General features: G+C 43.2%; 1 protein-coding gene across 1 annotated transcript in view; it reads right to left on the bottom strand.

The window, feature by feature from the left end:
* IGHMBP2 (immunoglobulin mu DNA binding protein 2) overlaps window positions 1-14,196 on the bottom strand; it is a 66,399-nt gene that overhangs the window by 27,149 nt on the left and 25,054 nt on the right. Inside the window, exon 9 of the mRNA XM_033156313.1 lies at window positions 1,245-1,427. Within this exon, the coding sequence (XP_033012204.1) occupies window positions 1,245-1,427 (183 nt within the window). The remainder of the gene's footprint in view (window positions 1-1,244; window positions 1,428-14,196) is intronic.

Genomic DNA, 14,196 nt, shown 5'->3' with positions numbered 1-14,196 from the left:
TATATAAAAAATCCATATTATCATGATGTAAGTGTTCCCTGAATACTAACTACTCTGTTTTCTTTCTTTCTTTTACACAAAGATAAGGCTCTGTTTGCAGTCCAGCTATGTTTCACATTTTAGTGGTTGCAAAGAGAAAAACTCAAGTCCTCCATTCTGAGCACCGCTGACAGCAATTTCCAGTTGCTACCAGTGGATATAACAGATTATGGCCAATATGAGCCCAACTCACAGTGAAGTTTCATATTAGCAGCCTTTTAAAAACTGGATCTTTCAATATACTGCATACGCTTTGTGTTTGTTTCATATAGTTTTGTAAGTTTAAAAAATTACCTTTTATGTTTGGAACTGCCTGGTTCCTATGCCCTGCCATAATTCAGCCAGTACCTAACCCTAACCACGCAACTAAAACAATCAGATATTGTTCCCTGTTTAGCCCTCTCCTTTTTCCCCTCCCCTTGACCTGTACTTTGTGTAGTGCTATGCACACTGATGATGCTGCATATAAAGGTCATTTAAACAAGACTTATTCATTTGTTGAGCAGACAACATCACACCCAACAGTGAAAGACTAGAGTGACATTCCATAGAGGGATATTCCTCATTCCATAGAAGAGTGTGCACGGCATGCTCCCAATTTTTTAAAACAATCGGTAGTATTATTATGCCTGCACTGGGCATTGGAATCAAAGGCTAAGACTCAGAGAGACATGGAATAGGCTCCAAGTACCCAAGAGGGCTCTAAACTTGTTTTGCACTACTTCTTAACCCCACCCACCAAAAACAAAATAAAAATACCCAGATAGCAAACTGCCCTTGAATCTTAATTTCAAAAACCGTTGTGGTATGACATAGAGGGCCAGCTATTTCAACCCCAAACACTTTGGCTGGGTATGTGCAAGCCATCGGGCCCACAGTGACTGCAAAATCAGGCCCACAGGATATAGCTGGTTGCTATATAACTTTGATTTACTTAAATTAAAAAAAAACCAGAACTGCACATAAATCTATTTTGCAACCAGTGCAGGGAAAACCAAGATCAATATTTGCTAAATGAAAGACGATTAAAAAACAAACCCACCCTGGTTTGCTAAAAGAGAGGCAAAAAGAAAAAGAAAAAAGGATAATTGCAGATAGCGGGAGAAAAACCTGCATATTCTCCATCAATATTAATTGACAATGTCTATCCACACTGAAAAGGTTTAGAGTCAGGAGAAATAGGAAGCAAACACACTGTCGCTTACCTCAGTAAATGTTGAGCAACAGAGCAGTGAGCTGAGAGGCGGCCGCCGTACATCTCCGTGGAAGCCCACTGCATGATGGTCTGGTGCATTCGGTACTGCACCGTGAGCATCTTCACAACATGGTCATCATATTTCTGAATCAGCCGTTCCATTAAACTGAGAGAAAGACCCTCTGTGGCAGCTCTGCACCGACAGAAAGAAAGTAATTAACAAGGTCCTCCAAACAAAGAGAAAGAGCAAATTTATTAAGAAAATTGCAGAGAGGCACTGCCAGCTTTATCACATGTGTGTCTCTCTCAGATATGTATAGGAAAATGTTGTGACTGCCATTATAAATAACAGCTGTATTCCAATAAGTGAATACTCAAAGCGCAGTTGGGGATTTCCCAGTGTTTGCTTGCACCTGCAGTTTTTTGCCTCCACTGCTCACCAAAAGCTGCATATACAGCTGTCTGAATCTCAGCCAATTTGCTCCAAAATGCTCCAAATTCCCACACTTAAGACATGCTAAAGTCCTATTTAGAGATGTGTTAACCTAGGGAAAATGGAAGGACTTCTTCCCTCAGCTCATAATGCCTCATTATAGTCAATGGTACGTAAGACCCCAAATATCAGTAATCAACAGTACAGCAGGGCACTGCCATGCACCTGACCTATGGTCTGTCGCACTGCTGCTGCTTAGAGGGATGGGTGAGGTGCAAATCATGAGCTGAGTCAATTCAGCCCACCTGCTGGTGGGTTTGCACCACACGGGCCTTGTGACTGCCTCCCCCTGCTGGTAAGCAGCAGTGATGCAACTGACTAGAGGTCAAATGAGAGGTGCTGCCTCACCAATACTGCCAAATACTATTCTGGAGTGTAGTCTTATACTGTAAGCACTCTAGACAGAAACTTTGCCACTTTTATCCTGAGGAAATACATCCTGAAGCTCAGCAGATCTGGACTTGGCCAGTATTTAAATGGAAACGGCTCCATGGAGAAAAGACAGGACACAAATGTATATAAATAGATTAAGTTGGTCAGATAAGACAAGACACCTATTTATTGCTGTATGATCGATTTGACAACAAGGGTTGATGGATTAGCCAGAGTTTAAGAGCCCCAATCTAGTAGGTCTACTGGAAATGCCTGTGAACACCAGAGTTCTCGGTTCATTTTTAAACACAGCAGCTCCTCTTCCACTTTCTCCTGCTTAGGTCCCCAAACTGCTTTTAAACCCTCTAGAATTTTTTTTTAAAAACAGCTTGCCCTTCAGCAACTGAAATGGTATGAAAATCGTGTTGATCCTGTGTGACAAAAATGGATGGGAAAAATCACTGGTGCCTGAATGGGTCTGGTACATGCAGCACCTTGGCAACTGCAGCCCCTGGGGTTTCTCCACACCTGTATATTAGAAAATTCCTTCCTACTCAGGTCCAAGAAATAAGAAGCAAGCCTATAGTCATCTCGCACAGTTAAAACCCCTTTGTTTTAAGTCAGGCAGTAAATGCTCAGTCTAAAGTATCCTTTTTTAATGGAATCTCATAAAATGTTGGAGAGGCAATAAAGCTCACCATGGGCCTCCAATAAAATCCTGTGTACACTAACACAGCCATTTCCAGTATATTGTGCAACCCACTACAGAGGCCAATAACAGGCTGTATGGTGAATAAATAGAAAGATATTCCACCTTTTAATAAAATGTGGCATTATTTCACCACTAGTTATTGTCAATAACTGCTGATTTTGCAAAGATTAAGAAAGAAACATTGCCCGTTGGTGAACAATTCTTTGATCTCCTCAAATGTCTGATGTCTGAAAGAGCAGAATAAACAATGGCTATGGACCAATGCACCCATATTAGGGACAGTTTCAATATTTTATTCAACCAAAATTCTCCCCCGATTTTGGGATTTTGAATTCCTAAAAAACTGAACTTATTAGGAATTCTCCATTGTCCCTTTTTCAAAATTTACAAATGTACATGGTTCCTTCACTTCATCTGTGATTTCCCAGCCAACCACATTACCAAGGCATAAGTTAAGTACTGATAGAATTGTACTGAAGTACTGAAGATCAGATGTGATCTTCTGCATGACTGCATTGAGATTCTTTCTGCATTGTGTTTTATCAATTTCCAGCAGTAAACACTGCACAAAAATGATCCTGATACAATCAAGCATACGGTCACATCAAGATTGCCTTTTTGTAGTGCTTTATTAATGCACATGTGCATGTCAGTAACAGAGAGAGAAAAGGGCATGAAGGCCGAGAAAATGCACAAGTTCCAATTCTAGTATTCATTTTAGAAATTGTCCTTGTTTAAAAAAACAGGAATTCTGGAGTAGAATACTGAGCAGAGTGAACCAGAGGGACAACAAAACAGGGGAAATCAATTCATTCCCAAATAAGCAAAGCTGTTAAATAGATAGATAGTTTTGAAGTTATGGGTATGTTGAACCTAACCGGCCTAAATTATGTATCTTATAAGTATTATGAATTTTTCAGATAAATAAACATAGGGGAAACTATTTATTAAAGAAAAAACATAGCAGCACATTAGAAAATAAAGATAAGTCATCTTGGAACAAGACAAGACATCAAATGGAACATACTCAGTGGGCACAGAATGAGAGCTGACTGTGTGCAGTGGGGGGGGGAGAGAGAAAACCAGGGGGATAGGATGGAGCTCTGAGCAGGAACACCCCATGCGGCAACATTTTGTTGCAGGGGCCCACTTGTAAATCACAACATGCCATTTGTATTTTAGTCAACTAGTCTCAGAAGCATTTCCCACAAAGACTCTCAGTTCCCCACATTAAAACTGTGTATTCCAAGTCGGGAATGTCTATCTAAGGAAGCGTGTCTAGCAAATGAGGCATTTTAAAATGGTCCACAACACCCTTGAAATTCAAAGCCAAGATTGTTCTCAACAGTTATTGCTAATGTAGATTTTTTAAAAAGTCAATTTCCTCAGTGAGCTGGTGACAAACAACATATCAAGGTTTTATCTAATTATTAAAGATAATCACATACTGAGAGACAGGGGCAAGAGAGAATCTCCTGGAAAAATAACAAGGTTTCTTGTGTTTTTATCCAAGAGTGGTTCTGAACGATTATCCTGAAATGGTGCAGAAGTGTGTGGGTGGTGGAAAACAGACAAGCAACCTTCAATACAACATTATCACAAACGGATGTAGCAAGGCCAACTGATGAGATCAATTCTCAATTTTCAGCACCACTGAAGCAATGAATATATGCTTTGGAAACAAACGCGTCTCTTGGGTTGCAAGCAGTATTGCAACTAGCAATCAAAGCACTATTTTGACGGCATTAATTGCACACCACAATACTTCCATTGTGTTCTGCATGATGGCTCTAGACATGGCAAAGTTAAGTGTAGGATGGACAGCTCCGTGCAGAGTTCAAAGTGAAGCTACCGGTAGGTTAGAATGTTGTTTAGGCAACAGATAATCCCGGGCTAAGCATTAAATAAAACCACAGCTCCATCTGGGTGCTTGTGTGTCCCTCACCACACCTATTTACCCAATGGGTGGAGCCCTTCTGGTTACAGTAGCTTTGTCTGTTCCAGAAGCAATAAAACTCCAATGGTGTGGGGCAGGAAAATGGGTTGTAGCCAATTAAGTTATACTCTGAGTAAGCCCACTGAAATTAATAGACCTAAGTGACTCATGCCCATTATTTTCAATGGGTGTACTTTGAGGAGGACTAGCATTGGATACAACACAGTGGTTTTGTTGAAGCTTCTGGACTGGAGTCTTCATAGCTGGAGGGTATCAATGCTACTTCCTCAGGTCAGAGAGGTGTTGGCAAAATGGCCTTTTCCTGTGCTAGAGTTACTGGAGCAGTAGAGAGCACACAATTCCTTCTGACCCTCTGGTTCTTCCTCCAAGTCCAGGGAGACAGACTCTGAAGACAGGGAGTCAGACTCTGAGGTCAAAGCACCCTTTTTGCTGGTATGGTCAAGCCATGTTTGTAATGCTGAACTTCCAGACCAACTTCTGAGCCCCAGAGAAACCTCTCCAAAGCAGTTTCCTTTAGCTCATTTGGGAGCTTCCCTTCCAAACTTTGATTACAGACACTCAAAATGAGCTCCCATGAAAAGAACAGGCTATAAACAGCAATAAGTAACTTGTTTTGTGAAAGTAGGCCTAAAATATTGCCAGTGTCCCAGCAGAGGAAACAGAAAACCACAAAAAACACCAGTACGTCTGCTGCTCTAGCGCCACCCCCCTTGGAAGTTGAGAGACCATCAAGAAAGGCCTGGGATGTAAAGTGAGGGGTTGCAGTGGGAGTGGGAAGTTGAGCAGAGGCAGCTTATGAAAGCTTCTCTTCCCTCCCCCTCCCCCATCTCAGGAGATCTCTGTGGATCCCCCGGGGGTTGCAGTGGGAAAGAAAAGAGAGAGAATTCACTTTTCGCAAACACCCATGTGCAAGAAGTGCACAGCTCATGCAACGCAGTGACTGAACAATTACAAACTATACATCTTTAATGATGCCTGCAATGTCAATCAATAAAAGAGAAGCAAATGCAGTGGTGCCTCGCAAGACGAAATTAATTCGTTCCGCAAGACTTTTCGTCTTGCGGAAATTTCGTCTTGCGAGGCACCGTTTCCCATAGGAACGCATTAAAATTTAATTAATGCGTTCCTATGGGGGGAAAAGTCCGGGGGCCCCTTCCGACCGTCACCGGAGCCTCGCCGCGCCGTGTTTTAAAGCTACAGGGAGCGAACAGCAGCACTGCTGTTCGCTCCTTGCAGCTTTAAAACGTGGCGCGATGAGGCTCCGGTGGGGAGAGGCGGCGTCGGATCGCGCACGGCCATCCAAAATGGCGGCGCGATCCCACTCCGCCCCCCCCCCCGCGCACCGGAGCCTCGCCGTGCCGTGTTTTAAAGCTGCAGGGAGCGAACAGAAGCATTGCTGTTCGCTCCCTGCAGCTTTAAAACGCGGCGCCGCGCCATTACAGGGAACTGTAAAGGCTTACCTTTTTCTCCGGTCGGGAGGGGTGTTGTGCATCGCGTCCAGCTTGGATCGACTGTGCATGTCTGGAGATCCGCGTCGCGCCGCGTTTTAAAGTTGCAAGGAGCGAACAGCAGCACTCCCTGCAGCTTTAAAACACGGCGGGGCAAGGCTCCGGGGGGCGGGGGGGATCGCGCCGCCATTTTGGATGGCCGTGTGCGATCCGACGCCGCCCCCCCCGCGCACCGGATCCGCGTCGCGCCGCGTTTTAAAGCTGCAAGGAGCGAACAGCAGCACTCCCTGCAGCTTTAAAACACGGCGGGGCAAGGCTCCGGGGGGGGCGGGGGGGGTCGCGCCGCCATTTTGGATGGCCGTGCGCGATCCGACGCCGCCCCCCGCGCACCGGATCCGCGTCGCGCAGCGTTTTAAAGCTGCAAGGAGCGAACAGCAACACTCCCTGCAGCTTTAAAACACGGCGGGGCGAGGCTCCGGTGCTTACAGTGGTACCTCGCCAGACGAATTCGTCTTGCGAAAAAGAGCCATAGACGAATTCGTCTCGCGAGTCAACTAAAAACTCGCAAAACCCTTTCGTTTTGCGAGTTTTTCGTTGTGCGAGGCATTCGTCTTGCGGGGTACCACTGTGTATAGCTGTGTTTTAAAACATTACGATCAACTTGGTACTGTTTAATAGGTTAAATTAATAAAACTACCAGCATTATCCAACATGTAGGAGGTTATAAAAACCCTCTATACATCCCAAAACCACTACCCAAGAGATACTGAAGACTCTTGGATCTACAGGAAGCATGAAGCAGGCAGAAATAGTGAGTGCAAAGGGGTAAACAGCAAGCAACCCACACCACTTTTAAAACATTTTATAAATTAATTTTTAAGTTTAAAATAAACTTTATGAGTAACACATTAAGACAACTAAATAGCCAATATGCAATATTAGCTGTATACAGGGCATTCTGCATTAAATCTTCCTCCCACTCACTGCTCCCAGTCATCCAAAGACCACTTCCCACACGGCGTCTGCAAGTTTCATGCAAAAAAATACACATTTGCCATTATATCTGAAGTGCAAAGAAATAAACTTTAAACCTGCTTTAGACACTATGGGAGGTGTATGTTTCCGCTGCACAGGAAAAGTACAATATATGAAGCAGGCCTAAAGCAGATGATAGCATGCTGTAAACCACAGCATTAAGTGACCATAAAACTCAGAGCCATTAAGCACAACAAAACCAGAACATTTCCTCGACCAAAAGTTTTCTGCCTGTTTTCCAGTTTCTTGGTTGCCTCTATGAAATAAGAGAAATTAAGATTAGAATGTCTTGATCACCAGCCTGGATAGTTCAGTTGGTTAGTGTGGTGCTGATAATGCCAAGGTTGCAGGTTCGATCCCTGTATGGGACAGCTGCGTGTTCCAGGAGCTGGCCATTGCAGGGGGTTGGACTAGATGAATCTCAGGATGCCTTCCAGCTCTGCAAGTCAAATGACTCCCCCATATAAAAGTACAGCAGTCAGTAACTTCCCAGCATACAAATAGGGAAGAGAAGAGAGTATGAAACGCTGGTGGCATGGAAGTGGGCATCATGGTGCACAACTTACACACATTCATCTTCATCCAGTGAAACCCCTGTTTGTAAGATACATTTGGACTAATTGCCTGGTTAGCTTGGAGATTTCAAGGGTGCCTTACTTCATGCCGCATTTGAACATCTGATACTTGCTCAACAAGGCCACATATACTCAGTTTTGCATGCTCATAGAAATTGGGTCAGTACAGTTGAAACACCAACGTAAGGGGTTTATATATAAAAAGTATTAGCTCTTGTGCCATCCCACTGATGGTAATAATGAGGTTGCAGAGGCAGATACAATCTGCCAGCCAGCCATGCTGAGGCCCAGGAGGGCAGCTGACCATGACCTCACTTATATATTCTGTGCTGGAATCCTTGCCTAGGCAATGAGCGATTGTGGAAAGGGAGGGGGTGTCTATCCATGCTGAGTACAGCAGGAAAAGAAATGCATAAGAGACCCTAGAGCTTTCATAAAATCATTAAATACAAGTCTGACTTGTCTTTTTCAAATTGGAGAAGGAATCTGGTGGCCTTATGCTAAAGGAAGAGAGACAGGAATCAATAAAAATCAAGAGCGGGCAGGAAATTGCATGCCGCAAAGGAAGAGCTGGGTACCTTGTTTGTGGGGAGGGGATAAAAGGTCACTAGTTTCTGACCTGAATGGAAATTACCGGTATTTCTTGATCCTGCATGTTGTGATGAGTTATCCTATAAGTTACCCTTTAAGAAGCCCACAAACCACATCTTCCCACCAAGGGAGATTTTATTTGGTCAGAAGTTAACACTATTAATTTAGAGAATTCTAGAAGGTGCACAGATATACTGAACTGAATAAGTATGTGATATTCTCACTGTATTTTGGGTAGAAAAGCCCTTCTTCAGGATAAAATAGTTTGCAAACTAAATGAATAGTCATGAGGTATAGCTGCCTTAAGCTGAAACTGCTAAAGCACACAGGAAATCAACCAACCCAACCCACAATGACAAAGGAAAATAAATTAATACAGCGAAAATGTGACAAGGTTCTCCAGTGTGAAGAAGGTGCATGATCATTATCAGCAATATTGAAATAGCAGAGTATAATCAGGATGATACTGAATTAATGCAGATGATCTGGGAGTATGTATAAAGTCTGAGGGGAAAAGATGAATGAAAATGAGATTATCTGCATAGCTAGGACTAAATCATGTTGTAATAACAATATGCAATCCAGACTTCATTATCAATCTCCTACAGGAGATCCCAAATGCACCCATTTGCACAACCTTTTGTCACATAGTTTACTTGGAAAAGCTGGTTAGCTCTGCCACCGATCATGCTCTGCACCTTACTGTAGTTCTCAAGGAATTTACATCAGCAGGCAATAACTACTCCCAGTGATGGTTCAGCTTTGCTCACTGGCAAATTAAGGAAAGATCAATGTTTGCTTTCTTATGTCCAATGGCTACTCAACTGGTTACACATGCTTGAAGCCAAGTTTGCGCAAGGGTGACACAAAGCCCAGGTCAATGGCCCAGTGCAGATAATCACTGTCCTAAATCAGAGTTCAGGTGATTGGGGGGAAAGGGCAATCCTAGGGCTCCCACACTCCCCCTCCTTTGCTTGAAAGGTAGAGAGTAACAGCATCCACTTTCAAACAAACCACAATTCCACTTTGCCATTTGTTCTTGTCCAAGTTAAAACAAATCAGGATCAAGCTGCAGTGTGATTCTCTCTAATGACCACCTGCCCCAACTGAGATGGTAGCGAACACTGGGGAGTGGCCTATACAGTGGAATGGAGAATGTACACAGATTTCCTTGGAATGTGCCTTATCATCATAAATCACCTCTTCTCCATGTTTTGCAAGGGATTTGGGGCTTGGATGATGAGGGGACAGGAAGACACATTTGCTGCTGCTGTTGTCATTCCCCCCTGCATCACCCAGCTGCACCACCCTCCATGCATCGGAGGGAAAAGTATGTAGCAGGAAGCATTCTATATTTTTGCAGGCTCCCAGTACGATTTACAACACATTTAGAACATGCAGGTTTCTAAACTATACCATGAGTGCGGTGGCTGGGTCTGGATGACAGGGATAACATCTGAATATGGCATTTCTCTCCACTTCTGCCCAATGTTGGGTTTTCTTTATATCAAACCTATTTACACTTTCTTCTCCAGCACCATTTCAAAAATTTGCACCCCCATTTTATTATGTCCTGGAAATGAAAACTCAGTGGAAGGGAGAGTGAGGCAGGGATATGGGAGTTGGCGAATGGAGTGAACAAAGGGACACTCCTAACATTTATTCGTCCAGGATGGTGTGGGTGGTAGCTGATTGCTGACATCAGAAGTTGATGGGGATCCACCTTGAATCTGCTCGGGCTCTTGAGCGCTGGTTTTGCGTTTGAGAAATTGAGGTTCTAATTCGCACTCAATGATGCTCACTACATAATCCATGTAGTGGATAGCCACGTTCAAATATATAAAAGGATGTCATATAGAGGAGGGAGAAAGGTTGTTTTCTGCTGCTCCAGAGAAGTGGACACGGGGCAATAGATTCAAACTACAAGAAAGAAGATTCCACCTAAACATTAGGAAGAACTTCCTGACAGTAAGAGCTGTTCGACAGTACTATGATTCTATTATTCTAATCCAAGCAAAACAAATCCTCTCATCTATGCAAACTCATGCAACCCCTTCAGATACTTCTTGTACTTCACAAATGTTTTATCTGTGAGAACACACTGAATATTATTTTTATACTCAAGCGTGTTTCATATCTAGATCATGCTTTGATAACATTTAAATTTCTGTTCACTTTTTAACTAACCTTATACTGGAGACTGTTTTCCCCCCAAAATTATGGAATCAGTCCCTAGCTCCCCACCCTCGATCCCATTCCCAGTTCTCTAAACTCCACACACCTTCTAGCAAGCCACAAACTTCAGATAAAGCATTTCAAGGCATGCTGATGGGCCACATGTTTAAAGAAGCTGCTTACTTTTTCCAGTAGTTTATTTGGATTTTTTAAAATCCCTGACATTTTAGAACAGCGTTTCTTCTTTAAGTTAAAAAGGTGCTCCCAATTTATTGGCTTTTGCATTTAATTAGAAGAGTCATCTATCCAAGCTGTGTGTCAGGTAATCCAATAGAAACACCAGTCAGCAGACATTGTTGTCCTTTGCAAATAAAACTTGATTAAAGCAGCTTTTAAGTGTACTTTTCTGTTAATAGCAAGGAGAACAAATAATTCCAAAACAGTAGCCATTAAATTTTCCAGACAAAACATTCTTTTTTTAAAAAAAACAGTTTTCCACCCCATTATACAATTATAATTTTATTCATTCTGGTAACAAAATGAACTGACAACTTTACAAGCTCACAGGTTCAAATGCTTCGTTTCTAAATGTGAAAAGGGTACTTGCTGTCCAAAATGGCTTGCATGAACATACCTATCTTGGGTACTGAGGGGCTTTGCAGCTGTCTGTACACCCTCCCTACTCCTATGAATGTGGGGCTTTTCTCACCTTGGGACAGCAGAGAAGCCTGCCACACCCAGGCTTACCAACTGGGAGCTCTGCCTGGGCTTAACTACCAAGGTGGCAGTGGCTGGGACTGTATCTTTTCTGGACGTGCTACAGCTGAAGTGTGACATCTGCTCTCAGAGGTGGCAGCTGATATGTGCCTGGCACAAGATCAGCTGGGAAGACTAGGAGGAGGGTGTCTCCAGTTGCAGGTAAGGGCAGGTGTGGTGAGAGAGAGGCGGGGCAACTCCACTGAGGGGGTATGTGACATAGGCAATTGGTGGCTGTGCTGCATGCCGGCCCCCTCTCTACCAAGAGGAATTGGGGTCATGCTATCAGCCAGAACTCAGGCCTGTGGATGCTGCTATTTGAAGAGCAGGTTGGCATTAATTAAGATCTCCCTCACCTATAATTAGGTGGATGAGGAGGAGGCCCACCTGGTTTGCATTACTAAGACCTGGACGGACAAGCAGGGTGAACTTTGTCCCAGTCAGCTGTGCCCACTTTAGGTACTTGGTGCAGCATCAAAGCAGGCTCAAGGGCAAGGCAGGGGGAGATGCTGCAGTCTATAGGAATTCTCTGTCCATATCCCCACCCAAGAAGACAAAGAATGGAGAGAGTGACTTGAAGGGCAGCATTCTCCTTCTGGGACCTGAGGTTCCCCATGCTCCACCAAGGTAAACATGTGTCAGGCTGCCAGAATATCCTTGCCGTAAAATCTGTAAATCAGGAACAGGCGTGTGACTTGAAGGCAAAGAACTTTATTGCTTCACAACCAGAGATACCAGATGCTCTCAGGGTATGAAAGTTGCAGAAACTAGAAACCTCTCCCCACCTTCCCTTATTTAAGCATTTCTCTCTGTACATTCTTCTGGCATGATTCAACTTTTCTTATCTGTTCTTTCTGTTTTTCAGCTCTCCTTTCTTGCACTGAGAAAGGAGTGGGGGGAGAAGGGGGTGAAATAGGACTGTCCTGCAATGCAGATCCCTATCAGGGTCTGTGTCCACACTGTGCCTCTCCCCTTTAACCCCACTGTCTGGCTCCAAGACTTCCCTGATGGTTCCCTCTGTGAATTGCTCTTCCCTGTCCCACCAGTCTGAGTCAGACTCAAATTCTCCCTCCTCCCCAGTGTCACTCCCTGGTGCTTCTCGGGCAACTGGCAGCCAACACTCCTCCTCGTCTAGCCAGTCCCTGACAGCATGCCAATGATCCACCACCTCTTCACTGAATGCTATGCAAATGAGAGAATCTGCTTACAATTTAAGAATGGCAGGGCTTTAATCTGACATGCTACTTATGGACAAAAGAGCAAGAATCAAGATGCTCAGTGCAGACTTTTATTCCAGGCATAACCATCTGCAATGCATCCTGTCTGAAGAGCAATTGGGTTACAGATCTAGGGTACTGTTGATGCCTTGAACATTCGTTGTATTTAATACAGTGAGCTCCTTGGGCATCATTTATTGTTAACTCTGCTTTGGAGATGTAAATCTGTAAACACTATTGATTAGAGCCATGTCCTCTCAAGCTCTGTTTTGGTTTAAATCTATTAAACCAAAAGGAAGCGCAGGAAGTCCACTATCTCTAAATATTGCTGTGAAATGTAACAGCACGCTTTGGTCCCAACTCGGATATTAGTTTGTAAGACAACAGAATCTGAACCAGACAAATTATTTTACTGCCATGTTGTTTACAAGAAAATTTTACAAAACTCAAGAAACCTGTTTTCACTTCTAACCACGCTTTGAACAGCATAAATTTAAAAAATATAGATTGAAGGGAAAATGCATAAAGATGTCCATCAACTTCACTGCTATTTTCTTTCCCCCCCCCCCCAATGCTCTTGTCAATTTTTCAGAACATTTCTGCAAGAACTCAACAGCAGAACAGCTTGTAAAAACCTCATGACATGCATCTGAAAACAGCTACAGGGCCTCATGATAAGGACAGGAACATTAAAACTTGAAGCTAAAATGATTTACCTAAAAAATACATAGCATACAGGGTGGAAATCTTATTATGTGCTCATAATAAAATATGCAAAACCTGCTTACATCTGAGTAACCTGTATACTTTATTGTAATAAAAATCAGGAATACAGACATTTCAATTGGGGTTTAGACCTGGTTTTGACATAGAAACTATTTTAGTATGATTTCCTCTGTTGGGAGAGAGACAAGGGAAATGTATCCCTGTTAATTCTCCTCAACCTCTCAGCGGCTTTTGATACTCTTGGCCAGTGTTTTTCAACCACTGTTCTGCGGCACACTAGTGTGCCGCGAGATGTTGCCTGGTGTGCCGTGGGAAAAATTGTGTTTATTTGATTCCTATTCAAGAGAATTGCTTTATATATAGTCAATATAGGCACAGAGTTAATTTTTTTAACATTTTCTAATGGTGGTGTGCCTCGTGATTTTTTTCATAAAACAAGTGTGCCCTTGCCCAAAAAAGGTTGAAAAACACTGCTCTTGGCAATGGTATTCTTCCTGGTGTTTAGTAGAAACCAAAGAAGCACCACTCCCCACTGTATCATACACCCTTTACTTTCTGAGATTTCAACAACATGGCACACAATTGTCAAGCCCTTCTTCCCAAAACATGAGGGCTGAGACACTGTCTTACATATTAGTTCTATTGCTAGGCTAAAATATCTGAACCGAGTTTGTTTCATTAATCCACTGCACCTGACAATTTTTGTTAGTTTTCACAGCTAAGGGTCTAGTTTTCACTTATACAGAGTCAGACCATTGGGTCCATCTATTCCAGGCTAGGAGGAGGGAGGTATTAGCATAGTTGGGGAAATCCCAAGATTCATAGAAGTATAACAAAATCATAATGGCAAAAACAGCCCAGTGAAGACCAAGAATGCTCAACAGACACTAAATGCCGCATTATTA

The sequence above is a fragment of the Lacerta agilis genome, chromosome 1 (assembly GCF_009819535.1).
Source record: "Lacerta agilis isolate rLacAgi1 chromosome 1, rLacAgi1.pri, whole genome shotgun sequence".
NCBI lineage: Eukaryota > Metazoa > Chordata > Lepidosauria > Squamata > Lacertidae > Lacerta > Lacerta agilis.
The sequence above is the reverse complement of the archived record's forward strand: the minus strand, read 5'-3'. Positions and strand labels throughout refer to the sequence as shown.